The sequence below is a fragment of the Lineus longissimus genome, chromosome 5, assembly GCF_910592395.1.
Source record: "Lineus longissimus chromosome 5, tnLinLong1.2, whole genome shotgun sequence".
Lineage (NCBI taxonomy): Eukaryota > Metazoa > Nemertea > Pilidiophora > Heteronemertea > Lineidae > Lineus > Lineus longissimus.
In genome coordinates this window covers 2,792,976-2,820,485 of record NC_088312.1, presented here as the reverse complement: position 1 = coordinate 2,820,485, position 27,510 = coordinate 2,792,976, and the positions used below count along the sequence as shown (strand labels likewise).

At 41.7% G+C, this 27,510-nt stretch overlaps 5 protein-coding genes across 11 annotated transcripts; 4 read left to right on the top strand and 1 right to left on the bottom strand.

Annotated features, from left to right (window-relative positions):
- The first annotated feature begins 157 nt into the window (after positions 1–157).
- On the top strand, positions 158–6,031 carry LOC135487651 (aldehyde dehydrogenase family 16 member A1-like). The gene is made up of 13 exons (XM_064771680.1): positions 158–254; positions 651–753; positions 1,036–1,162; positions 1,299–1,477; positions 1,667–1,929; positions 2,215–2,367; positions 2,484–2,780; positions 3,022–3,264; positions 3,441–3,586; positions 3,720–3,887; positions 4,090–4,294; positions 4,543–4,728; positions 4,855–6,031. Exons 1-13 carry the CDS (start codon positions 162–164, stop codon positions 5,152–5,154), a joined length of 2,463 nt encoding a protein of 820 aa, XP_064627750.1. The 5' UTR covers positions 158–161; the 3' UTR covers positions 5,155–6,031.
- Positions 6,032–7,291: 1,260 nt separating this feature from the next.
- LOC135488339 (uncharacterized) lies at positions 7,292–12,735 on the bottom strand. 5 transcript variants are annotated; one of them, XM_064772915.1, is made up of 5 exons: positions 12,683–12,735; positions 12,149–12,277; positions 11,378–12,031; positions 10,832–11,089; positions 8,582–10,276 (listed from the first exon to the last, which is right to left on the bottom strand). In XM_064772915.1, exons 2-5 carry the CDS (start codon positions 12,230–12,232, stop codon positions 9,278–9,280), a joined length of 1,995 nt encoding a protein of 664 aa, XP_064628985.1. In that variant the 5' UTR covers positions 12,233–12,277; positions 12,683–12,735; the 3' UTR covers positions 8,582–9,277. The 5 variants fall into 5 exon arrangements, with proteins under 5 accessions (XP_064628986.1, XP_064628985.1, XP_064628984.1 ...); XM_064772914.1 differs by lacking the exon at positions 12,683–12,735 and adding an exon at positions 12,635–12,680; XM_064772912.1 differs by lacking the exon at positions 12,683–12,735 and adding an exon at positions 12,507–12,672.
- Positions 12,736–13,503: 768 nt separating this feature from the next.
- LOC135488394 (thymidine phosphorylase-like) lies at positions 13,504–16,760 on the top strand. Its single transcript, XM_064772991.1, has 8 exons — positions 13,504–13,694; positions 14,189–14,391; positions 14,820–15,048; positions 15,321–15,439; positions 15,525–15,687; positions 15,837–16,055; positions 16,183–16,323; positions 16,533–16,760. The coding sequence occupies exons 1-8, from the start codon at positions 13,577–13,579 to the stop codon at positions 16,664–16,666; spliced, it is 1,326 nt and encodes a 441-aa protein (XP_064629061.1). The 5' UTR covers positions 13,504–13,576; the 3' UTR covers positions 16,667–16,760.
- A 488-nt stretch (positions 16,761–17,248) lies between these two features.
- Positions 17,249–22,781, top strand: LOC135487896 (fructose-2,6-bisphosphatase TIGAR-like). Its single transcript, XM_064772089.1, has 6 exons — positions 17,249–17,373; positions 18,044–18,081; positions 18,450–18,568; positions 18,760–18,834; positions 19,114–19,224; positions 19,466–22,781. The coding sequence occupies exons 1-6, from the start codon at positions 17,300–17,302 to the stop codon at positions 20,318–20,320; spliced, it is 1,272 nt and encodes a 423-aa protein (XP_064628159.1). The 5' UTR covers positions 17,249–17,299; the 3' UTR covers positions 20,321–22,781.
- Positions 22,782–23,294: 513 nt separating this feature from the next.
- LOC135488213 (vacuolar protein sorting-associated protein 4-like) lies at positions 23,295–27,396 on the top strand. Of its 3 annotated transcripts, none has more exons than XM_064772711.1 (8): positions 23,295–23,340; positions 23,660–23,944; positions 24,329–24,482; positions 24,736–24,784; positions 25,166–25,356; positions 25,934–26,118; positions 26,360–26,451; positions 26,899–27,396. In XM_064772711.1, the coding sequence occupies exons 2-8, from the start codon at positions 23,809–23,811 to the stop codon at positions 27,016–27,018; spliced, it is 927 nt and encodes a 308-aa protein (XP_064628781.1). In that variant the 5' UTR covers positions 23,295–23,340; positions 23,660–23,808; the 3' UTR covers positions 27,019–27,396. The 3 variants fall into 3 exon arrangements, with proteins under 3 accessions (XP_064628781.1, XP_064628782.1, XP_064628780.1); XM_064772712.1 differs by having other exon boundaries at positions 23,315–23,340; positions 23,684–23,944; XM_064772710.1 differs by lacking the exon at positions 23,295–23,340 and having other exon boundaries at positions 23,537–23,944.
- Positions 27,397–27,510: the final 114 nt, after the last annotated feature.

Sequence of the window (27,510 nt, the reverse complement as noted above, 5' to 3'; positions counted from 1 at the left end):
ATTTAAACCACTTTATGTCAAAAAGATTTCAAGCAAATATATGATGTCGTGCTTGAATGATAGTAATCATTTGGAAAAATATATAAAACCGAAAATCTAAATCTAAATTGTTTTTATGTAATTATCGTGTTTGGTCAACAACAAGCATCCAAGTTGGCAAAATGGCCGCTTCCCAAATTTCGAAAAATTCAGTCGCCGAAATCTTCGATAACATGTCTTATGGCCCTGCCCCCGAAGCTGCCGATGCTGCCAAGGTAAGGAGGGAATGTCCATCCAGTTTGGCACCACTCTAGAAATCGATGTTAACCCTCTAAACTCTTCGATCAACAAGAAATATACCGGCGTGAATGCCAAAAATGCAGTTCTTTAAATTGTCACGAGGTGGCGCTAATTTCAGTATACGTTAGATTGGCTCTTACGAATAGTCTAACCCATGTACGCTGTACTACGACGTCTTTGAACCTATGTGCAGCAGGCTCACGGTAGCCTCTGCGCAGACATGGAGGTGCTGGCTCTGTTGTGCAGGCCGATTGGCGTCAGTGGTCGAGGGGACTGTAGGCCTGGCTAGGGCCTACTTAAATTGTTAAAACCCCTTTCGCTGGGTAGACCTTTTGTTTTTGAAATGACAGAGGATGCTTTTTTTCTGGCAGAACTGGCTTGAATCACATGGGCGGAAGATTGGCCATTTCATAAATGGGAAGTTTGTGAACCCAGAAGGAAGGAAGACGTACGAGACCAAGGCACCAGCGACAGGTATTCTTATTAGACTTACAACGTACCTGTGCCTGTAGTATCCCCGCACACTTGCTCCCACATTGGGTTAAGTAAGGAACACTCACATTATGAGGCATGCACTACAGATATTCTTACATTGTGTAGTGTTCATGCAATCACACCCTTACCTCACCTTGGGAAAAATTTTATGATGTTGAACGAAAAGAAGGAATAAGTCTGAAATCAAGGCACCAGCTACAGGTACTCTTACGCTACTGTACAATTTTATGATTTCTAGAGCAAATCAATCATAATTTTCAGGAGAGGTACTTGCCAGTACTGTCCAAGGTGATGAGGCCGACATTGACTTCGCTGTCACTTCTGCTAAGACTGCTCTCAAGACCTGGAGCACGACTTCACCTCATATCAGAGCCCGTTATCTTTACAGGTAAGATTGATTGATTTAAAAAACTATAGGCTGGAGCCAGTTCAGTCGGATAAAGTTACACAAAGACACTAATAGGGGTTTCAGCTACTTTTTAGGAAATGTATCTTTTGCTGACTTTTTGCTGCTTATTTTGCAGCATTGCAAGGCATGTGCAGAAACACCATCGTCTGTTGGCTGTTATGGAGGCTCTTGATAATGGGAAGCCAATCAGAGAAACACGAGATGCTGATGTAGCTATTGTTGCACGGCATTTCTATCACTATGCTGGATGGGCTCAGTTGATGGACACTGAAATGAGGGGATGGAAACCTATTGGTAAGAAAACTGATACTTCATGTGGGACTGTCTCTAGAAACATACCTGTTTCTTCTTTAGCTGATATGGCGTGAATTCCAACAAGTTGCATTCTCCGGTCCCCTGGCTGGGTTGTCTCTCTTACCCTTGCATTTTACCCTCAGCCTACAAGTAGAGTCGGCTTATCATAATCAAATCCTTGAATTACAGGTGTTGTTGGTGCTGTTGTTCCCTGGAACTTCCCTCTCATGTTGCTCACCTGGAAAATAGCCCCAGCACTCGCAATGGGAAACACGGTTGTCCTCAAACCTGCCACCTATACTCGTCTTACTGCACTCCTTCTGGCCGAAATTTGCACGGAAGCTGGGCTACCACCAGGTGTCTTCAATGTTATCACTGGACAAAGTGCATTTGGTACCCATCTTGCTATGCACAAGGATGTGGATAAGGTTGCGTTTACTGGTTCAACAGAGGTAAGGAATCAATCTTAATCAACTTTATGGTGATATGCTTTGTGTCTAAATGTATGTAGTTTTCCCTAAGGAGTGTCAATTAGAAACTATACCAATTGACATGATAAATGCGACCATTAGGGTATAAATGCATTTACCGTTGTTTAATTAGGAATCTAGAGCCGATAGGGGTCTATCTCACAGTTCATTGAAACTAGTCACCTGAAGACTATCAATTTGGCCCTCTAGCTCCTGCCTGTAGTCCTTCAAGGCTCCTTTTATTGCAAACACATTGTTTCATTTCAGGTTGGAAAGATGTTAAGGAGAGCCACTGCTGGAACTGGCAAGAAAATATCACTAGAGCTTGGCGGCAAGTCACCATTCGTGGTGTTTGAGAATGCAGACCTGGACAGTGCTGTAGAAGGAGCTGTGGATGCCATCTGGTTCAATCAAGGCCAGGTATGTCAATTAAAATTTCGGCCATTTTGTGAAACAGCGGAATCTCCAAATGCAGAAACCTTTGAAACAGTACATGATATCACATAGTAAATGCCAAGTCATATTTTCCTTAACAGGTGTGCTCAGCAGGTTCCCGTCTCCTCATGCAAGAATCAATTGCCGATAAGCTCATCGAGAAAATCAAGCAGAGGATGAAGCACCTTCGACTGGGTCACAGTCTTGACAAGACAATAGACATGGGTGCTTTGGTTGATGCCAGCCAGAAGAAAACGATAACCAACTATGTTGAAGAGGCTAGGAAGGAAGGTGCCGAGGTGTTCCAAGCGTGTGATGGTGTGCCAGAGCATGGTCTCTATTACCCTCCGACTCTTATCACGAAGGTTCAGACCTCCTCGAAGGTTGTGATGGAAGAGGTGAGAGGATTCTTTACGCTGAGATTCCTTGAAAGTAGTTCAAGTTGACTCAAATTATGTCAATGTTGAATATGTGTATTATAAATATGGTAACTTTTACGTCATGAAATATGCCTTTGGCATTGAATACAACGTGTGGAATCAGTTTGACAAGTTGAAAAGTGTTCTCTCATGATGGTCTCCAGAACTTAAGCTAAAATGTTGTCTTGACCCTACTTCATTGATATCATACTTGTTTCAGATCTTTGGACCTGTGCTTGTGGCACTTCCATTCAGAACAGCCAAAGAAGCCATAGCTCTTGCCAACAATACCTTGTATGGTCTCGGAGCCAGTGTTTGGACTGAGCAGATCAGCCTGGGGCTGGAGGTAGCAAATCAAATCAAGGCTGGCACTGTGTGGGTGAACAGCCACAATCTTTTCGATGCTGCGAGTGGATTTGGTGGATACAAACAGAGTGGATTTGGAAGAGATGGAGGAAAAGAGGTAGGAATGCTAATGATGGTGGTCATGCAAATGACAATACTGATAAAAAAATGTTTCAAGTTCATTTGGCCAATTACATGAATGTTGCATGTAATGGAGTCCAGTGCAGTAGTTTGTACTTGCATTTCAAGCCTCAATTTGAGACCCGTCTCATTCTCTCTTTATATCTCTTCCAGGGCTTGTTTGAGTATGCCAAACCTGCTTTCTACAACCGTGTCTACCCCAATGTAACTGACTACAATGTCAAGATGTTTGGCTCGCATGTCCCTGGGATACCCAACACTAATGTTCAAAATGGCCTAGTTGATGGTACTGCTCCAGCGTAAGTGTGATTTTCATTGTTTGAGAGAAATTTCTCCCCCATTGCTAAAGCTACATGTACATGTCGGAGCTCTCACTCTATTCCTTTGCATGAACAAAGAAATAGTTGCTACATTATTTTTTCTTAACTTCAGCATTGATCGTACTTACAAGCTATATTATGGCGGTGGCCAGAAACGTCCAGATGGGATGTACTCGAGTGCGGTTGTTTCTTCCTCCGGCAAGGTCATAGGTCACATATCCGATGGCAACAGAAAAGATATAAGGAACGCTGTGGAGGCTGCAAAGGGGGCTGCTCCTGGGTGAGTATTGTTCCCGCAAAGAAATCTTCCTTAGGTCTTATCTCACTTCTCACAAGTGTTCCCACTTCTGTGATGAACATCAGGTTTTAGTTAGAACTGCGCTCCGTTGCGGATTCGATTACTACTAGATACTACCTCTTTGCATGACTCACCTCATAGCCGTTCCCTTCTAAAACTTCCCTTCCTTGTTTCTTTCTGATAGCTGGGGCAAACGTGCTGCACACAACAGAGCCCAGATTGTCTACTACATTGCCGAGAACCTTGAGATACGTCGCCAGGAATTTGCCGCCCAGATCAGCGCAATGACAGGAGAGGATATCAAGGATGCTCTGCGGGAGGTTGACCTGTCTATCGAGAGGCTGTTCCATTGGGGTGCTTACGCTGACAAGTATGGAGGAACTGTGCAGGTGAGGTCGATACAGATTTTGTTGGTGTTAAGCTTAGAAGCTACTTTATGTGGCCATCATTGTTATTTGATGCTGCAATAAAATGACTTGATTGTTCTTCATGTCAAGAATGACAAGTGAAGAGTGACATGAACTCTTTATAAACCTGGCATAATGAGATTTGCCTGTTACTAAATATAGGGAGTGGTCTAGTAAAAGAGGGAATCAAAGCTAATTTATTGACTTTGTATTACCGGTACCTATTTCAGGAAACCACGCTGTATGGATTCACAGCCAAGGTACATGAACCAATGGGAGTGATTGGTATAGCCTGTCCAGATGAATGCCCACTGCTTGGATTTGTGTCACTGCTTGCTCCTGCCATCATCAGAGGAAATACCGTGGTCATCATACCTAGCGACAAATACCCATTGTCAGCTGTTGATCTATACCAGGTAAGAGTGGTGGAAGATTCAGATTTCCCATCAACATTGAATTAATAAGATCGTCATTGCCTGTACAGGAATACATATATATTCTAAAAAAAGCTAAACCGATAATTTTCTGTGCTTACATTGCAGGTATTTGAGACCTCAGATGTCCCTGGAGGTGTTGTCAACATCATCACTGGAAACCGTGACCACTTGACGAAATACCTCACCGAGCATCAAAACATTCAGGCAATGTGGTACTTTGGCTCAGCAGAGGGATCTAAGTTCGTCGAGCATGCCTCCGCAGACAGTGTCAAGAGAACATGGGTAAATTACGGGGAACCACGCGACTGGGCAGACCGGGAGCAGGGGCAAAGTGAAGAGTTCTTGTATCAGTCAATCCAGGCTAAGAACATCTGGATACCAATGGGGGATATCTTTGCAAATTAGTTACGGGATTTGCAGTCTGATGCTTTCGCAGTACAACAATATCAAATGCATTTGTTGAGTCAAAAATATGTAAAAATGCTTCCACTACTGTGTGACATTTCAAACCTAGTCAAATCTGTCATGTATGTTCCGATGTCAAAATAGAATTTGATAATTCAGGGAGCTCAATCAGACTGTGCTGATACACTTTATGTTCCAGTGTTTCTTATGTATTATGTAGGGCTGGGGATATACCAGGAAAAAGAAAGCGGTGATGTGCTAGTGATACAATTATACCCACGTGCAAATCCAAAGGTACTAAAAAATTGCGAAATGTTTCATATTAAGTTGTTGCTGTTTTGTATTGTTTTGTTTTTTGATACCAATAACTGTCATTCAGTTAAAAATAACTGCCTGTGCTTTCCTGAAAACTTAGCAAGATTCAGATTAGCAGAGGCTTTGGGATTTCTTGCTGACCAAATCATTGACATGGAAGGTTGTAAGGTTATTGTTACAGTGCAAAATAATCATGGAACAATCTTAAGGAGGTGATCATTTTAAGTTGTTACTGGTAGATATGATTATACATGTAGCCCTGTAGGCTGTTCAAGTGAAATCTTACAGACTTCTTGTTTGATTATATGTGCTTGTTTTTGATATCATGTATGGTTTAAGAGACTAATTAAGGTAATGGCAGCTATTTATTGATTCAGATATATTATGTTTCATTTGTGCTAATCCTGTATCATGATTGTAACAACAGTGCAGTGTAGAATTTCATAAAAAGCTGAGATTATGAAATTGTAAAAACTATATGTTATTCAGTGTAAGAGGAATCGATCAAAAGCCTAGCAATTCAAATTTGAATTATTGGGTACTGCCATGGACCTGTCACTGTATTATTCACTGCTCAATGAAAGACTATTGAATAAAATAATTGAATAACGTGTGTATTGTTCTTCTCTGCCTCAAAGAGGTCAACACTCCAAGGACGTAGAGCCGTCATCCAAGTATGGATCTATCCTGCCTGTGCTGTGCCCTTGAAATGTTTGTCATTGTTATGATTCAGTAGGACTCGCTGTGAGAAGGTGTCTCACTCACTCAAGCTTGGCAATAAGAATGTACTAGTATGGTACCAAAATCCAATCGATCCTGCAGTCCCATTGAGTCGTGTCACAGCCATCTGTATAGCCCTCCGCTGAAGGAAATTGCTTTTTCGTAAAGCAAGCTGTGTCACACTACTGGTGTCGAATACACTGCCAGCCTTCTCCCCTTCTTGATCCTGGCATGTTGCACCATGCTGTTTGTCTCACGGAGCAGATATACTGCATGTCACTGTCTAGATACACATACTTGACTTAAAAGAAACCACTGAAGACAAACATACAGACTATATGCTATTTAACTGCAGAACAGCCTTTCCACATTCAGGGTTGTCCACAATAGAAAAAAAACTTGTCTTAAGTGAGGAGGGTTGTACAAAATTCCCTATTTCTTCATCAAAGAATTCGTTTGCTGGTGTCTCAACCAGCACTGACCAAGATGTGTTCTCTTTCAATCAGTCTCATTGAGGAGTTCAACACAACCACCAATAATGTGGGTGTCCTTTTTGGGGCAGCTTCAAATTCCATTTCGGATGTTGTTTTGTACTGTTAGTTCTATATGCATTGACATCCAGAGCTGGCAGATAGAACAACCAATATACGTGTGGGAGATTCTGGCCTCATACACTGCAGAGGTAAATATACATGTGTCCAGCCAAGAACACACTGGTCCATTGGAAGACACAGGACCAGTTTGAAGATCAAGTGAGGATGGCGACTTTTGGTTGTCATTGAGAATATATGCGGTCTCATTGAGGAGCTTGACAAGTCACAACCCCTTGATTCTACTACTGGGGCTGGTTTGACTCCAGACGTCGTCATATTCATTGTTCTTCCATATGGGGAGGGACAAGACCAACACCACTGCGTCTGGAACGTTGGTCAGGCCTTTTATTGTGAGTTTATTCGACCTTATCCTGGCATGTCACATTCTACATAACCTCAAGATGGAGTTGGGATGGGAGGCTTCTTTACTGAACTTTCTGACTCTGGACTGTTGAGATGGAGCCTCCAATGATGTTTGTGAATGAGAAACCCAGAAAAAGCACTTTATTATGATTCTATTTAATGATAGTGAAGCTTTGTTACAATCAATGACATGACATCAAGGTACTGACAAGACAATATCAGCAACACAATATAACAATCACATGCATTGAGGGTTGAGGAACCAATCCCTGTGATGAATAATCTACCTTTTGAAATAAAAAGCATATAAAGCTAACATTGTATTTTATAGCAACGAGTGATCAGGGCCACCACCAACTGATGACAATGCCATGTTTAAGATAACTACGGAAATAAGACTGGGCATAGCCAGGAGTGATGGAGGGTGTACTTTCCACCCATCTGGGGAAAAAATCATCAAATCACTAAGCAAGAAAATCTCCTTAGCAGAAATACAACTTCATCCTTCACAGTTTTTCTCATGGGTCTTCATCTGGTAATACAATTTCATTCTATGACCACATTTAACACACTTGTATGGGCGTTGAGATGGATGTTTCTTGTTCATGTGAATCTGTAAAGCAGTGATACTAGGTTGCATTTTATGGCATTTACCACACTCTACAGGCTTACTCGACGTATTCCCTTTACCAGCATACAAGTTCTTTTTATAGCCAGGTTTTGGACCAGGTTTTTTGTGAACATGAATGGTCTTTTTGTCCACATCAGTGGATTTCTTAGGTTTTGGCCCAGGCTTTTTGTGCACGTTTTTCTTACCAACCCCTTTCCATCCCGGCTTAGGTCCGCGTTTCTTTTTGCTCGTTTGTGTATCAGGTGAAAATCGTTTTGGTCCTCTTTCCGATAATCGTTTTGTTGAAGGTTGGTGTGCATCATCTCCACTGTTTGAACTTTCATCCTCATCAAATCCAGTGTTCGTCTCATTCTTAACACCAACTGGTGTTAGTTTTACTGCATTACTACAGGTGCCTTCATCGCGACTATCAGGGGCAGTGGAATGTGTGTCTTCATCATCTTCCTATGAAGTACAATGTAAGATATGATAAACTTTTACCAAAACCTCACAGACTGTAATAGACAAAATTCAAACTGACAAATTCAGACATGATCTGCACACATGCAAGCAGTCGTCACACTCGCCCTCGCCCCAAATTGATGTCACATCACCCATGAATTATCATACCAATATTTTAGGTAGACAGACATGTTGGATGTCACCTTTCCATACCGACTTTTAATATAAGTTGTCAATGATGTCATTAAGGAACCTTTTTGGCAAAGGCTCTGTGTGCAGAAGCCCGGATGTGTGCGAACCGTGAATATTGTCTATACCTCTGATATTGCCCATGCACCAGAAAAAAATAAAAGGAACAAGCCTCTAAGAAAATAATGTTCTTATTATCATTGGCATGATGAGACAGAATGAGAGCAAGATAAAGTGTACACTGTATACCTGAATATGACTTTTGTACATCATGGGTTAAGCATTACTATGTTATCGAGAGAAATATTAACAGGAGACTGGTTTAACATGGCTTTTCTCAATAAACACCATGTTGAAAGACTGGGAGGGTGAGTGAACAGCATGTATTCAAATTGTCGTGACGTCATCAAATATTTCATATCATTGCATGCTAATCTTGGGGGTAAGGACAATAAAGAAAAATTCAAACTCCAGGTATGTTCTACCACAAGGCATTATGTACTGGTGCTATCAGTAATGCATGGCCTGATAACAGTAAAAATAAAGTTAACACCAAATGCAATATGAATGTATAAGTTCTGGAGACCAGTATAAACATTTTCAGTAATAAATGTACATGTATACATAAAAGTTCTCGGCAAACTCTAAATGATCTGCTTGAAGGAGACCAGGCAATACAAACACAAAACATGAGAAAATTTATCCTGGAGAAGCTCAAAAAACTTGATATTGCCATCTAAATATGAAAGATGCCTTTCAAGGAGTAAACCAAATGCAATATGAATATTTCTCTTCAGAATCTCCTATTTTTGGATGCTCTCCAGGACACCAAAAACATACTGCCATGGAGATTCCTCGTAATTTAACAATTTTATATTGATGGACACTGCTTATTCTTGCTATGTTGCCTCAGGGCGTAAGGATCAGGAAAGACTTTATTACATTCCAAACATTTGAAAACATCAACACCTGGGTGTTCCTTCTTAGCATGAATGATATACATCGCCATGGAAGGCAGAGGCTTCCTACAAACGGCACACTTGGTCGCTTTCCATACTTTATTAACAACCATAGTAGCTCCCCGTACTTCACCACTAGACGGAGAACTACCCACAACCTTTTTACCCAAAGACCCGATAATGGTTGATCGCTGTGAAGTACGTTGTGGGCTAGGGGTGTCAGACTTCTTGGGAGATAACTTTTCAATTTTAACTCGGCTCAGTACAACACTACATGATTTCACTGGCGACTTAGTTCCAGTGTCTGGCACCACCTGGTTAGAACTGCTGGTGGCAATCGGTGGTGATCTATCCAGTGTTTTTGATGTTGACGCACTCGGTTTCGAGCCTCTGGTTGCCCTAGGTTGATCCACGTCTACTGTGAAATCATCACCATGAACTGGAGGTTGCTTACGAGGATGGGGCCTACTGAGAAGGGTACCAGTTGAATTGTTTCCAGATCCCAAAATATGGCTGCCAACAGCACCACCGTTCATACCAAATGCTTCATTTCTCTTTTGCTTCAATTGTTCCTTGAAAGCTGCAACACGTGAACGTGCGTCTTGCAAAATGGAAGAGGTTGCATAATAACCATCAGTTGACTTCCGTTGGCAGAAATCATTGATCTCAGGCACATCGCTTTCAAAGCCTTCACTGTCCTGGTTCTCACTTCGATTATTCTCAGAAATCACGCTGACGCGTCTTTCTGTTTGTCTCGGGACACTTTTTTCAGGAATTGAGTAATGCCGTCCTTCCGGTCTAGGAACCGGTCTTGGCGAGGATGGCTGTTCAACAATGTTTGCCGAGGAATCAAAATCAAACAAACCATGATGCAAAGGAAACTGGGGAGTGCTATCATCAACATGGAACATCTGGAAGACACAAAATAAATCAAAATTTAATTTTTATCGAGATTTTTTTAAAAGTAGATCTGGTGTCCAGAAGTTACTTCCCATTTCTCTATGCATCATGGATTGTTGTTAACGCGACACGGAACAAAATTTAGAGCATAGTCATGAAAGTGAATAGAAATTCCACAAACTTCCACAAGCAAAAGAAAATATAGGTTGGAAAAAAATATAACGTTAATTATCAACTTTTTGATGAAATCTTCTTCACTCTAAAAAGACGGGAACAAGTAGGCCTGCTCCTTAAAAGCTACATTTGAAAGAAGTTTTTCTCTGAGGATTCCGACTGATCAACTCTCGGGCCAAAGTTTAAAGGCAAAAAACCCAAAATGCTACATGGTAGCAGACAGATGGTAGCACACAGATGAAGGATGTGTTTAGCACTGGCTACATGTATCTTGATACCAAAGACTACTTTAGGTGTCTTTCTTCTTCTATTTCAGTCGAATGTGTCTGTGATACAGCAATGCAAGTTACAGGTAAAAAAAGTTCTGTCAATCCAAATATGATTCGACTTACCTCTGTGGTACTACTGCTTGTAACAACTCGGCGAACCTTAGCCGGAGGACCTCCCGAATATGAACCACCAGATCTCATGCTGACAGGCCTCCAAAGTTGAGTATATGAAGAACCAGGAGTCGGGTAGTAGGCCACTTCATCTCTCGGTTGGGGCGACACCATGTGGGTATTGTCATGGTATGGCATCATGGGCATTTGAGGTACATATTGGGGCGAGCTGTTTAGAGTTCTTCTCATGGCTTGGTAAGATATCTGCAACTGCAAAAAAGAATGGACGAGATCAGTTCCCAGCCGCAGAATGTCTGCACATATACGATATGACTGGTAGAGATGCATGGCTCGTAGGACATGTCAGACCTATACAAATTTCATTCGCCCCAAAGATTGGCCAACACCTTACTGAAAGTCGGTCCCCAATTAATTCATGCTAGAGTAGAGGCATGATATAACTATGAATGATCTGGTAATATATGGACAACAAACTTGTGTAGCGTTCCAAATGATATTTTTCTAACTACATGTTATACCAAATTGTGTCCATCTTACCTGTCTTAATTTAATATTTGTTTCATCATGAGCTTTTTTCTCCTCTTCCAGTAGTTCTTCTCGTGACTCTAACAATCCCTTCAGCGATGTTATTTCTTGCATGCTCTCGGCTATCTCCTTGACCATTTGCTGCTCCAACTTAGCAACTAACTGGTCTTTTATCTCCAACTCTTCTTGCGATGCCTGCAACTTCTGACTCATAGTGTTCAAATCAATTTCATATTGTGCACACTTATCTTCAACCTCACTTTTCTCCCGTAGAACCTTCTCCAGTATGTCTTTTGTGCTGTTATGTTCCACGTCGACAAGTTCCGCCATCTTATTGACATGAACGAGTTCAGCCTGACAAGCCACAAGCGTCTTTTCCTTACGTGACAAAGCGCTCTTTAACTGCAGGACTTCTTCTGGCCATGACTGAGTCTGCTGTTTTAACTTTTCCTCCTGTTGTTTTATTAACCTTTCGCGCTCTACATAACTGTTTTCTGTTACCATTAATTTGCCCTGGAACTTGGACAGTGAACAGAGCAGCTCTCCCCAAGACTTGCTCAAAACGAACCCCTTGTCTTGCACGTCGGCGAATAATTCCTTCAGAATGCAGCGGGTATCATCTTCTTCGATCACTTCAGGTTCACTGTTTGCTGCAGCACTTAAGGCCTGGTAAAAATAAAAAAGATGAATGGTTTTATATCTTGTGCCCTTTGAAATTGGCTCTTGGGTTCTTGTCCAAACTTCAGGAGCGGCCAAAATTTCAAAAAAAGATGTTTGCAGTACCTGGTTCATAAGCATGGCTTCCTCATTCATCATCATAGCTTGATGGAACTGACCAGTCTGCTGCATTTCACGTTTAGTGGTCATCCTGGCACACACGTTTTATTGACAACTCACAGCTCATTGAACAACCTGAAAGATGAATAATACAGTTTGTTGGTGCCATTCCATGGTTTGATCTAGATCCTACCCCACCAAAGTGATACTGAAACAACGGCCATGTCTTGGAGTATTTCAATGCCATCCACCATGGAGATATATACCTCCATGCATCCACGTAGTCTACTTAGTACTTAGTAAGTAATACAGTGAGTACACTACACTCTACAGTGCAGACATCATTACATGCACGAAATAACACCTTTCACAGCCGGTTTGAAAGTAAATAGTGGGCAGAAATATATCTAACAAATTGCTGATGATCATGTTTATATTTTCTTCCTAATATGACAACAAAAAAGGTGGTTTATTGCAAGACACGGAACACACAAAGAAACACCGCCACTCGCACTATGGTTATGACTTTTGAACACGCACTTTCCCGGTTTTCCCGATTGAGGCGCCACAGTGTAAGCGTGTGTCAATCTCCCGGGCGCCGGGCCAAATGTCCAATTTACATGCACCCGTTGAAATTGTAACAACAATCACCCCCGGGCCGCCGGCGATCGCGGGCCGCCGGGCCAAATGTCCAATTTACATTGTCAGGGACCAATTGGGTCTCAAAAGCCAGTGCGGATGATGTCTCTAGTTTAGCGTAATACCGTTAGGCCCCAGGGGTGGCGCTTCATGTTCTTATTCAATTCCAATTCAATTCCGAATGCCAACCTTTTTTGCTTTGGCCATTACCATATCCCACCACATATCTATTCATTTTGGATTTGTAGAGGCCTGGGGGAGGCGTTTATGAATAGGTCGGTTTAGGGTATTTCCGATGGATTTAAAGGGGGATTATAGCCATTTAGGGCCTAAGCGGGGGGGGGGGGGGTAAATTGGTCATCTTTGGGACTAATTGGCACAGTAGCATGAGTATTAAGGGATGCTTGATTAACCAAGAATTACCAAAGGCTTTATTGATCCGTAGGCCTATGACACATGGTCACATTCCAGAGATAAAAAATAATAGCCAAACACAAAGTACAGAAATACATGACAAGGACACAAAGATGACACTGACACCAATTATGCACAGCTCAAAGTTTCATACAACAAGACAAATTTAAAATAAGCAAAGTACAGGATCTCAGAAACGTATATCCCATGCCAAAGCCACTTATCCACTTCTCACACGAGGTACAATTTGATCGTATAATTATAGGCCTACACAATTGCCACAATCTCAATATTGCCAATCTGTGCACAGGCCAGGGACCTGAATGACTGCTGTGATTTGCTGCGTGAGTGAATCTGTTTTAGCTCTGGTTGCCAAGAAGCATGTCTCATTTCATCGATATCATACAAAGAAAACGGGATGGAGGTGCACTCAGTAAGGAGGATATCAAGGACTTTGTTAAGGGTATCAGTGATGGAGACGCGGACAGGGCTCAACTAGGTGAGATCTATATCAATTTTGATTTTAATTTTCTATCAGATTTCCCTCGGGAGATGAACTGTGCAAGAGACGTAATGTGTTGTTCTCTCTCTATGCAGAATTGAGATATCAGAGAGGTCGCGCACGCTTCTGACTCCCACTCCGACTAGTTCATAAAGCTTGATTGACGAACGTTTTCATAGTGATAATTCGCCAGTATAATACGTATATAGTAATACCAAATTTGACCTGTGTAAAAGACGTTCACATTCGTTCAAGTAATATATCTATATACATGTATATAGGAAGCAATTTTGTAATAGTAGCAACATAGCCTAATTGTCTGTAGTTCAGTATAGTTATGAGTCGGGTCGAAAATTAAAAGCATATGGCAGAACACCATATGGACAAGTATAGGCCTACTCCACACTTAGTGCAGTAGGCTAATTCATTTATTGAATGTTGGGACCAAAAGGCCTCATACTGTTTGTATTGCTAGTACTTTTCTCTCAAAGGTGCCCTTCTAATGGCCATTAGATTAAAGGACATGACCCTTGAGGAAACTATCCACCTTACGGACGCCATGGTGCATTCCGGGGAGACCTTTCAGTGGCCTGAGGAATGGCAGGGCGTCATGGTGGACAAGCACAGCACCGGGGGTGTCGGAGATAAAGTCAGTTTGCCGCTTGTCCCAGCACTGGCTGCGTGTGGACTAAAGGTATATAGAAGAAGAAGAATATTTTTGATTTCGCTTGTATCAGGAATGAACATGGAACTGTCTGCACCGTCGCGTGTTAAAAGTTTGAAGGACAATCACTGTACCGTCGCAGAGAGTATAATATACTGTAAAGTTGGTTGTGTCTCAACCCGTCTCACTGCCTAAGTGGTTCATCCTGAATTGTCAAGCCATAAGATTCCTGAATTTATCTGCTCTTTCTCAAAGATGATGTGACATACCCTTGAAGATAGATGGGATTGTAAATGTTTTCTATATAATATTTGAATGAAACTGATCGTTGGAAGACCACAACAATCTTCGCTCAATGAGTGAAAAGGAAGAATGATGCATATTTGAGCCAACAGCTTCACGCTACATCCGATAATTAATTAAAAGGGCAAACTGTGTATCGGATAGTTCCGTTACAGGTCCCAATGATATCAGGACGAGGCCTCGGACACACTGGCGGTACCCTGGACAAACTAGAAGCGATCCCTGGGTTCACCATTTCGCAAAGCTCCCAAGAGATCCGTCACATCCTCGAGACAGTCGGGGGCTGCATCGTAGGACAGACGGAAAAAATCGTTCCAGCGGATAAGATCATGTACGCTACAAGACACATCACTGCCACGATCGACTGCTTGCCACTGCTAACATGTAAGATTGGAAATTCTCAAAATGATACTCTTAATCACAAATTGCCCCGCTTAGAATTCCACGAGGATCACTCAAATCAGATACAAAGACAAAATAAAACTCGTTTCATTTAATAGAGTAAACTTTCAATCTAGTCAGGGACAGTCGAATCTGCGGACGATCGCATAGAGTCCAATTGTTCCTAAATAAGTCTTCGATCCTTTAAACGAGTCTTTAAACCATCCACGCCCGAGTGTCACCTTTAATTTCTCCATGTTTTTCTTTCTTTCTAGCGTCCATCATATCGAAGAAGATTGCTGAGAATCTCTCAGCGCTTGTCCTCGATACTAAATTTGGTAAAGGGGCTTTTTTGACTGCCAAAGCAGATGCAAAGCAGTTAGCACATAATATGGTATGTCACAACCACCACATCTATAATTACTTTTTAATTCAGCCATTTGTTGATCGTGTTTTCTGATACGCTGTCTGTGTTTCAGGTGGACGTAAGTAATGGCCTAGGTATCAAGACGGTAGCAGTTTTATCATCCATGGATGCCCCGTTAGGGCGTCATGTTGGGAACGCACTCGAGATCAAGGAGACAATACAATGTCTTCAGGGAAAAGGGCCAACATCTCTGGAGGAAATGGTGACACTACAAGGTAGGCATGTTTATATATCATCAGAAATTCATAAGCTCGCCTTATCCCTTTTGTATATCGTTCAGAATGTAACAGAACGCGTTTAATTTGGTGTTTTAAAGGAGGAGAACCTAATATAAAAACGTCGTCACATCTTTATTTTTCGACAGGTGGGATCTTACTGCATAACACGGGCAGCGCGACATCAAGAAAAGAAGGGGCAAAGAAGATACACGACCTCCTTCATAATGGAAAGGCTTTAGCAGTGTTTGAGAAGATGTGCATAGCTCAGGGAGTGAACGCAAATGCTGCCAAAAAGCTTTGCCTGGATCCTTTCTCTGTCATGAGAAAGGCGAACCATGTGACAGATTTCAGGACAAGCGCAGAAGGTATTATATGGAACATAGGCTGTTTGCAAACAAGCCGCTCTCTGTCCTTTTCCCTCATTTTAACCTCAGCCCGTAGTTCGTGACAGAAAACATCGTTTTTACTCATTTCATATTATGTTGTCTATAGGTTACATCCACGAGATTGATGCAATGGACATAGCAAAGGCTTGTGGGGCTCTTGGTGCTGGGAGATCCAAGGCTGGCGCTCCTATCAACCATTCCGTCGGAGTAGAAATACAGGTCGAAGTAGGCGACATGGTGGAGAAAGGTATGACTGACCAATATATACTATCAGGAGGCATGATTGGGGTCTTTATTTATTAGTGGCATGGATAGAGACCACTGGCGTAATGCTTTTACTGAAACAACATCACTGTATCATCACTGCATACAGCTGCGAAAACTTGAATAGAACTCGACAATCCAAATAGTTTTTGCACAACCATGTCAATGAGATCCATCTTGTTTTCGTTTCAGGGCAGACCTGGGTAAAAGTTCATCACGACGATGACGACCTTGACACTAAAGTCGCTGACCTTCTAACAAGGTCATTGGTGATTAAGCCAGATGTCAGGCCCGCATTTAGCCGAGTGGATGAAATTATAGAGTAATGAAACCGATGTAGCGCCAATAAATCATAAGCCATTTTATAGAACGCAAATATAATTCTCTTGTCTATTATTTATCATTGTGTGTTTCACACAATCAGCGACAGCGGAAGTAACGGTCTTAACTCAATAGAAATACACTCCGGACGCAGTGGATCGACCTCCCCATTTGAAGGCATTCTCCAAAGCAGGCATAACATTCAAATATATTCATCCTTTAGAAGGGTCGACCTCGTCTCATTACAATCCTACTACTCCAGCATGTTTGACAGGAAGGTTATGTTAATCAATTCATTGCTAGGGAGGGAGTGTAAATAAAACCAGATTCCGGTCATCAATGTTTATTCGCCGTCCTTTTTGAATTGTTCGCCCCAACCTGCGTTTGGATTTTGGTGTAACCCGGGGCAATAATTGAACAACTCGACGTCGGCACCGCTGAATCATGGATCAGTACAAGTGGTTGAGTCACTCTATAACGACACTCAAATTTTCGCGCCACGGGAGCTATTAGTTTTAACTTTCAACAGAAGATGTCAGCACAGTCTCGTGCCGTTCTAGACATTATGCACGAAGTTGCGCCCCATATAGAACCCCGATGCTGTGCACGTAAAAACCGGTGTCGCATCGATTTCTGTTATGATCAAGCTCTCAACTGATACATGCACCAGACACTACATAATGTCTGTATTCACTCTCACCTTAGTACGACAGTAAGTAGACATTGGCGGCTATTTGAACAACTGAAAACTACTTGAGAATGTACCAAATTATGGTCTACAATGTTTCATTGTAAAATGTACAGTAACTAGTGGGTAACGGTGTGTAGGCTTGCCCTTTCGCCTATATTTATTGCTTTTTGGATTGGAAGTATTATTAAATCGCAGATGACGTGAAATGTCGGAGCTCACGCAACATGGGTTGAAACAATGTAAATTAGGGAGGTCCACAGACTGACAGAGGCTTACACGAGATATCTGTGGATACCCTCCTTCTTACTTTTGTTTTGGGCCTTGGCCCTTTCCTGTTTACTGTAATGTCAGTGTGTGGCCAGACTGAACATGATCCAGACCATGGATCAGTCTGTCTGGCTCCCAACGGGATCCAGACGACTGAGACACAGAGACAGTCTCATCTCTTCTTATCTTTAAACTCGTGACTTGCCGGTCTGGTAATTAGTAAACATATCACAACCGGATGAGGTTGATGGCGGTGGGACTAGAAATGCTGAGAGTAGAAAAACAATCATAAAATGTCTTTCCCATTGCCTTATGAGGAAATAGTGGAGTTGAAGGTTCCCCCAACTTTTCAGTTTGTCACCTAAATTCGTCACTGATTGAAATAGATTGCTTATATTTGATACATGTTAAATTCTACCTTCAGTGGTGAGACAGCAGCAAACAAAAGTGGTATAATTCAAGGTAAGTAAAGGAGTATAGTCCTTGCTAAATTAGACATGGTAAAACAGACCCAGGATTCATTAGTTAGGTATCATTATATCAACTAATATTAAGCACACTAAGCTTCTTCATGAATCTTCATGAAAGACAGTCAGCTTAGTTCCTCTGAAATGATGTTGTCCATATGACACTGATTCTATACCTTCTAGTTAAACAACGTTCTTTTGTCAGCACCTGTTTTATCTCTGTAGGTAAGTAGAGGCATTTAAATTAAGAAGCGTTAAATCATGTGTTGGTAGCCACGGAACAATGTCAATAAATTTAGTTCCTGGGCTGCACATGAGTCAAGGAAGGACAGTCACATTTAAAAAGTTATGAATTTCTTGTAGGTCAGGCAAATGTTCCACTATCAGAAGACGGCATTCGACAAGCGCAGCTGGTTGGTTTTCGACTACAGAATGAAAGCTTCTCACATATTTATGTGAGTGACCTAGACCGGGCACAGCAGGTAGGAGAAGTGAATATTCTCAGAGTTAGAAGTCAAATACCAAGTTACTTGTGCCATTGTTGAAAAAGCACCTACAGATTAATTTCCATCACCATGGACCTTTCTGCTTCTTGAAAAATCATGGTTGTGATCCTTGAGAGCCAACATAACTTCCAGATTGCATTGATAGCTTTATCACTCTCATCTTACAGACTGCCGAGGCCATCATTGAATGTAATCGAATGACTAAATGTCGCCTAGTTCAAGATCCAAGGCTCAGAGAAAGGGTAAGACTCCCTCACTTCAGTATCACTGTTGGATACAGTTGCCTGGTTTGTCGCCTTGGGCATCTGTACTGCTGAATTACAAGTTTTTCCATTCATGTAAAATGCAAAAAAACTAATATAATACCCAAGACTTGAACCCAAACCTTGAAGGTTCCAAGTCATTAAATATGCTATACCACAGACACATAAGAGCTCTTTCCTGCTTGTTGCATATTTTAGTCCATCCATAGCTTGCCCAGTGTCGAACATCACAATAATAACAGTGTATTTGCCTTTTAGCATTTTGGAATCTACCAAGGCATGCCATTGCGGGAATTCCGAGATGCAGTCAAGAAGAGAGGATCAGTACCATTGGAATTTAAACCAGAAGAGGGAGAAACATTGGATCAGGTATTTCTAGGGCTGCCAACTCATCAAGTTCTTTCAGAATTGAGGCCCGAAGTGCTTACAAAGTTGTAAAATAGTACTGAAAGCAACGAAAATTTTACTTGATGGTCACTTGCAAAAATACTGAAAAGCACTAATATTTTGGTCAATAATACAGACATTACACATGTTACATTCATTCCCCAGCCCAATTCACAAACTCGTACAGTGGCTGTACTCTTAACATTTCTATTTGATATTTCAGTTACGGCAACGCTGTGTACAGTTTTTCCAGGAATTGTGTCAGAGAATTCGACAGCTGAAACTCCAAGAAGATAGCAATGACTCAAATCACTCAAACACAAAGAGACAACTGTCTTACAGTGGATCTCTATGTTACGGGTGCAGCCCGGAAGGGGTGTTTTCCATGGATTTGTCCAATAAAGAAAGTGCTGACTCAAATAAAAACCAGCCAGCAGATAAAAGAGCTGAAAGTGTGACTGAGGTTGCTGATCAACTGTCACCGATGGAAGAAATTGAATCTGATGAAGGCCAGGCAGAGTGGTCAGGAAAGAAGGACTCTAAACCTATGATGATGGATTTACCTTCAACTGAATCGCAATATTCAGACAGTTTTGAGAGTGAGCCAAGTGAGCCAAGTCAGTCACTTCCAGAGGGCACGTTTTCTCCCCCGCTTGATGCCGATATGAAGAACTTGGTATCTAGTGAAAATGTACATGTTGGACTTGGATGTCCAAATGTTTCACTCTCGCCTCTTGTGGAGCAACGGTTCACTCGTTTATCATCTAGTATAAGCAGTGGACGGAATAGTTTTGATGAATCTGAATTGTTACCACCGGTGATTGCTGATGTTCTCCTTGTGAGTCATGGCGGCGTTATTCGTGAATTCATACGATATTTCATGAATGAGCTGGGGTGCCAAATGCCTGGTGGGAAAAATATGGCGCTAAAGGTTTCACCAAATACCGGTGTGTCGCGATTTATTATCAGTATCCCAGATGGTCATGAGAGACCGAAAGTGACTAGTATATTTATTCATGATAATGCGCATCTGGCAAAAGATGCTGGAGAATTGCCACCAACGTATGGCGTATCTTAGCATTATTCTGCAGAGAGTCGAGGAGTAGTGCCCTTCTTTGTTTTCTCAACTATTGTTTTATTGAGTGTATTGCTTTTTAAAATTGGACATTTTTACGAAAAGTTTCAAAATAAAAACACAATATGGTAATGGAGTACTGGATACCTACATGGGGTAGCTCTTATTTTTCAGGTGGATACTCCGGTGTGACATTAAAAAAATCTCTTAAGTCGGGGCAAATGCTAGTCAAGAATGAAATTATAGTCCTCTATATAAGTCTGTTGGGAGGATAGATTCTAACTTGTTTAGAAAGCTTTGTTGGGCAAGCTCACTTCACTCTTACTTCACTTTGTTGATCATGTTTTTGGCCAGTATGAAATAACGGGAATTATCAATTTCTGAATCTTTTAGAGTTATGGGTAAATATTATCTGTGGTACAAATTCCTGTGTTCAGTTTAGTTAATGAAATGCTTAGCAAATTCACTAATTTGATAAGTTCAGTCAGAATCCCCAGATGTCTACTTCATATCTATATAGGAACCATTTATAAAAGAACCATTTGGAAATCAACAAATATCTGCCCCAGAAAAAAATTAAAATTATCAATTGTGGGACATCTGATTTTTGACTGACCTCGTCATTGCCAAAAGGTTTTTACAGAATCTCAGTACATAACAAAACACAGGCGTTTGCTTAGGTGTGGAAGATGGGTTTAGACGTATTTGGTCTAAAAGTTGTTGTCAGAAGCTCTGTTAGTGCTATATTGATGTCCATTTTTGAACTTCCACCTTGTCTGTATACATACTAGAAATCTGCATTACCCGGTGAACTTTGGTATGCAAATCTTTGTAAGGTGTACAGTTGTAAAATTTTAAACAATATTTGTGTTACATGTTCATGGACTTGTCTGTTGGCTTTTTGAGAGGGAAACATGTCATCCACCAGTCCACCATCTGGAGGAACTACTGCTCCTTCAGCAGTAATTTGTGTACCCGTAAATAACATGGAATGCGTTCGATTACTTGTCTAGGACATGTCCAAGTGTGGTAGTTTGCCGGAAGTCAGTAGTCGGACCTGGTCCATCATCGTTCGAAAAGTGGTGTTGGACATGTCTAGGGCATGCCCTTCTAACCCTCCTCGCTGATGGGGTTACTTGGGCAAGTGTCCCACAATGCATTGCAGCAACATGGCGTCGATGGCGAAGAAGCTCACATGCGTTCGTTTAGTGACTCGTAGTACGCATGTCTTGGGAGCCCCCAGATTGAGGTCGGACATGTCTAGGACAAGTCATCGAACGCACTATAGGTCATTTTGTTAAAGCAAGACCTACGTGTATATGGTCTTCAGTCATTCGTCACCTGTTGGCCATTAAATGTTTTGCCATAGTTACCCTACATTGCCAAGTCATCAGCTTACAAAATAACAACTGCCATGGTCAATACATGTATCTGCTATCTCACTGAAGAGAACAATGTAGTTAAGATTCGAACATCCCCTTTACTTGAATTCAACATAGAGAAAAGGTTCAGCATTTTAAAACTTCTTTGTTGATGTTGTTATGTCAGTTCTGGGTACAAAGCTGATGTGGACAACTTTGTTGTCCGTTATTAATTATCACTCCTTCCTTGGGCATTGATTATTTTCAGGGATTTTATTAATAATTTTTTTGTGATATATATATGTAGGATGAATTATTTGCAACAGAGTTTGTGCAATATATTCAAATTTCAGGGCTACTGACTGTTGGAAAACACCATGCTTATTCTTTAAAGAAAGGAGGTGAGGTTGACTGATCTTCGTTTAATATAGCCATACCCTTATCTGTTTAATCCCTTATCATACCCATGAAATATTCACATGTAAAGTAAGTTTTGCATGGAGAGGAAGGTTACTCACTAAACACTTCTTTTTTGTCCGCCAGTGACAAGATCGATTATAGAAACCTGTCATGAAACACTTTATCAGTATGATGATCCCGGATGATTTTGAAATACAAGGGTCACCACAGCCTCTTTACTCGGCCCCAAGGATAAGGCATGGTGTTTCCTTCTGTCGGTTATATTTCAGTCGGGGGAGGGGGCAACACGAAAAATAGCTTATTAACGTGTAATATCAGATATTTTTAATACTTGCGTGTGTTCACATACATGCATACTAAATAACTGTCATATGACAAGATCACTATTCAAATAAGATAAGAAGTTTTTTTCGTGTTGGCCCCGACTGTATTTAGACTTGTTCCAAATTTTTTTGGTATTTTTTTCAGTGTAGTATTGCTGAACACTGCTGTTTGACGTTGGACTTGTGACTTGAGACGATTCTTTCCCTCTTATCATGATTATATAAGAGTGACAACTATGTGATACACATAGTTTTCTGATAGAATGGCGAACTGACAATAGACACCCTGCAAGTTCTAACCAGAGGATTCATCGGCCAGCGCCAGCAGTGTGGCTTCTTCATGTTCAATCAATAAAAAAACGTGACCAAGTAGAAATAGTAGTTATTGTTCCATGTTCCTTATCTTAATTCAGCAATCTTTCTGCAACGAAGTTTACCAATACATATACGAAAACTACTTAAGGGGCTTTCCAATGCAAGAAAAGGGCAAAAAGTTTTCCGAATGCAATGAATAGATGATTTCCAAATGCAATGAATAGGCACGATGTTTTCCTGATGCAATGAATAGGCAAGACGTTTCCTACATATATTAAGTAGACATGTTTTACTTCAGAAAGAAATAGGCCTACGTATCCTTTACTTATGCAACAAAAGAGTAAGATGTTTTCCTTTGCAAGTTTCCTGTTGCAAGAAGTAGGCATGCAGTTTCCTTTTGCATGAAGCAGGCATGATGTTTCCTATTGCAGGAAGCAGGCATGATGTTTCCTATTGCAGGAAGGAGGCATGTTTCCTAGTGCAAGAATAGGCATAATATTTTCCTTAGTGAATCTGACTGAAACGGTGCCCTATACAAATAAACTCGTACCCAGGGACCAGGAACCATTTAGAGGAAACATCACCACTGCTGAAGCCAGGATCGGTGTGTAGACTTATTTCATCTGTATTCACATTTCAGTAATGTTGGCCGAAACCCCCACCTTCCACTGCCATGCCAGACTTCATGATCACACTGAAGCTCTGCCGTGTGACGCAAAATATGGGTTAATATGGTTCAGTAGGAGTCCGGGGTGGGCAGATAACACATTAGGGAAAACATCCTAGGCCTCGAGACATACCAGAAAGTATATAAAGTTTCTGGTATGATGTGTTCTCCTCCCAAACCGGCCCCGACTTAAACCTTATTAACCCATATTTTGCGTCAAGTCATTGAAAAAGACCATTAACATTAATTGATAAAGCCTCGTCCCTCTATGAACTGCCAGGATAACTGAGAGACCGCATCCGCGCACCATATCTCGACGTTACAGGGTGTTCTATAAAAAACCCATCCATATTGATCAAAGAAAGACCCATCCTGGGCAACATGAATAGGTGATCGCTAATCACGATGTCATCGGTGGACGTCGGGTGTCTCGTTGAAGACACCATCGTGACTGACGTAGGCCGGAGTATTGATGATGTTTGTGGAATGGACGAGGTCAAGGCGGCGCTCAAGGACCATGTGATATCACCTCTGAAGACAGGTAAGAGCTGACAAGTCATGTTGTGAGATTACATGTAGTAGTCCCAGCGGTCGGGAACAATTGTATGGTGACGATCTTCGTTTTCCTTTTTAACTCGCGCAGCCAATGCTAGTGTCAAATAAAGAATGACCTTCAGCTAGGACATTACTAGCTCAATATTGGGCGATTTATGATAAGAGAAAACCAGAGACATGGAGGCAACCTTCGTCGTCAGAGAGTGTCGCCCTGTTCGTCACATCGATACTTGCTCCGACCATGCAGAGTCTTTCAATTTGAAAGACTCTGCTCCGACTAAGAGTCAAAGCCACAATTCATCCTCACAGTGGTGACATTTCGGAATATAGGACTTTCACTTAATTCACCATCGTCCTTATGTTCATTCAGGATCTCTAACTTGTCCCCTCCGCATCTTACTATGTGGAGCTCCGGGAACGGGCAAGTCGTATCTGGTGAGATCACTAGCCAAGGACATCTTACCGGTGCCGATGTATGCCTGCCACTGTTGTGACCTTATCTCAAAATGGTATGGTGAAGTCGAGTAAGTGTTTCTTGTATTCTTACAGAGGATTTCTACACTCTTCTTCCTATAGTTCTTAAACATGTTGGTTGGCCACCATCAAGGTGACCCTGAACCGCGGTTTGCAGCACCCGGGACCATAATATTTCATGCCAGTATTTTCATGCGTACACCATTAATTCATTTAATTTGTCATCTCGGAAAGAATCCGATTAACACAGTCATCACGCCCACCAGTTCTGCTCGGAAAAATCATGAAATGATGCCATTTCAGCTTTCGGCGGAAGTTGTTTCAACACGCAGCTAGTCGAGAAACTGGGGCTGTAAGTACATGTATTTTTTGCTTTGGAGACTCGAGAGCACCAGTCATATTCAATTTGTACCTTCCATGTGATATAGGAAATCGTGTTCCCAGGAAAAAGTGTAAGTCCGCAGAACAAAACGCTCCATTTTCCGCTTGTGACCAAGGTTAGCAGTCTACACATGCTTCCCGAAATTGGTGGCTTGCATTGGAACTAACTTTTCCCCCCTTGTCCGTCATTAAAGGCATTCAAGTGTGTTGGTCAACCATGACTATCTCCTTTGTCCCTCCACCATAAGGCCTAGTTTCCCCTTATGACATCACTATTTCGGACACTCAGCGCCCCATTTCTGGAAAGGTGTATAGCCATGCCATTCGGTAGCATCTTTCGATCCCTTTGTAGGTGATGTTGCTTGATGAGTTGGAGACCATCTGTACGCCACATTACGCGAACCTTTTCGAAGTACTCATTGAAGAGCTCGTAAAATTGCCTCCCAACGTTGTGGTGATCATCAACTCACTGAGGCCATGGACCATCCCAGCCAACTTCTTACCCGTCTTCAACAAAATACTCTACACCCCGGTTCCTGATAGGTAAGGTTAGTTCAGTGACGAGTTTAACACGTAATTGTTTAGGAACAGTTTCTTATCCCCGTTTCTCGTTGTCCTCAAAACAATGTTGTATTTGTTTGCATTTGCTGCCCATTGTTAGAACGCTTTGCAACAGAGAGATGCTTCGGCTATTTGCAGTTATAAAGCCAATGTTGGTTCCTTAAAGTCACTGTTGGCGGCGCGTAGTTTAACATGCTAGCCGATGTTAGCGATAAATGCAGTGTTCATGCAGGTCGACACGAGACCGTACAGTTCCTTGCTTTAACTCGCTTGATGCTGAAGACAACATGGAGAACGCTGTAAAGAGTTTATTCGAACTAAAGCGCTTACTAAGCTTATGTATAACTAAAAAATGAGAAGATTGTGAGGAACACACGTTCAGTTTTCCTACAGAATTTGAAGATTCCCTCTATTGAGCCTGGGTTTGTGACTTTTGCAGGCGATCCATCGGTTTCCCGTCTCGTCCACGAAACGTTCCCGCATCATTTCGGTAAAGTTACAAATTAGTTTCCCAATCGACTGGGCAGATATTGCACGGCTATGCTTCTTGTAATTTCAGAGAAGCCCGGGCGAACCAGATTCGGTCGCTCCTAAAGGACCATCTGTCCCCAAACGACGATGATTTGGGAATTTTAGCTGATATAGCAGAGGGTCTGACCGCTGCTGACATCACATGCTTCATACAAGAGGCGGTAAAGAAACCCGTTAGAGACTTGATGGAGGCTTCCTTCTTTGTGGAAAAAGGTATACGATAATTCCCAAAAGGGCTTTGACTCTGTTCAGCCTTCTATTAGGCAAAACGACTTAACAGAAGGGGGAAACATTACTCACCTTCAAACAAAAAAGGGAAACAGCTGAGCCTTATTTTCAAAGGCAGACTGTGCTATTCGAAGGATACTTCTTTTCTGCGCACTGTATAAACAATAAAGACAAAGAGAATGCTAAACTGTCAATTGTTCCTGTCACATGTAAGCATTTCTTACAGATGGGAAGATGACACCATGTGATGCTGACACTGAGGGATGCATTAAAACAACTGCCTTTGATCTGATAGATCTTCCTGATGCTGAGGATAAGGTAATTACCAACAGAGAATAAAAATGCTGACGGGACAATATAAAGATGCCTTTGAATCACGATCAAGATCAATAAAGATTTGGACGGAAGTGTCTTTCCGAAACTATATTTGGTCATTCACCATGTTGCAGGTTAAACTTACTATACAAATTGATGCTGTTGTGCTGTGAGTCTAACGTTATGGCAGGAAGGAGGCACTGGGGAAACGCCTTGTATGGGCTTGGTTCTGTCGGAAGTCTTTTACCAGTACCAGTAGCTTAATTACCTTGCGTCAAATACTAGTAAGCTTAATATGGTCAATACACGTAAGCTACACTCTTATTAGAAATAATCGGCCAACACATATTATGCACCACTCAAATTTGCAAACGCCCTCCACTTGTTGCCTTACGTACTCAAATGATCAGTCCCTTTCCTTCACTGACTTCAGAACTCATCATATTCCAGGTGTCTTGTCGTCCATTGTCTTTGTCGGACATCCGGGAATGCCTCAGTCGTGCCAGACCATCTACCAGCGAAGAAGAAATAGGGCAATTTGAGGAATTCCTCAGGCAGAATGCCCGCTGATGGGGAAACTTGGGAGTAAATTATACTCAGATAATACAATATTCGAACAGTAAATGGAGAGCCTGACGATTAATGCCTACAGTTACAAGGTGTCAATATTTGTTGGTAGAGATTGATGTGGCAAGTAAATAAATACTGAATGTCATTGGACAGGCGTTGATGATGAATTTATGTTCCATAAGGAGTTAGAAGTAGAAATCGACCACATGTACTCGTAAAGTACTCATGTTGAAACCACTTACCGGGCGACCATTTCAACCAGTAGAACAACAAGGAGTCTCCCAGGTTGTCAACTTGTCGTATGTGCGTGTATATATATACAGACTAAGCAATCTTATCGACATCAACAACATATGGTGATGGTGTCGCCTTGTACAGTATTGATAGTTCACTAATAAATTATGAATAACAAGATTGGATTTCAAAATGGCCGCCACTGTTGACCCCCGGACAAGTTTTCGATGACTTGTTCTAAGAGAGGTAAATGGTGAT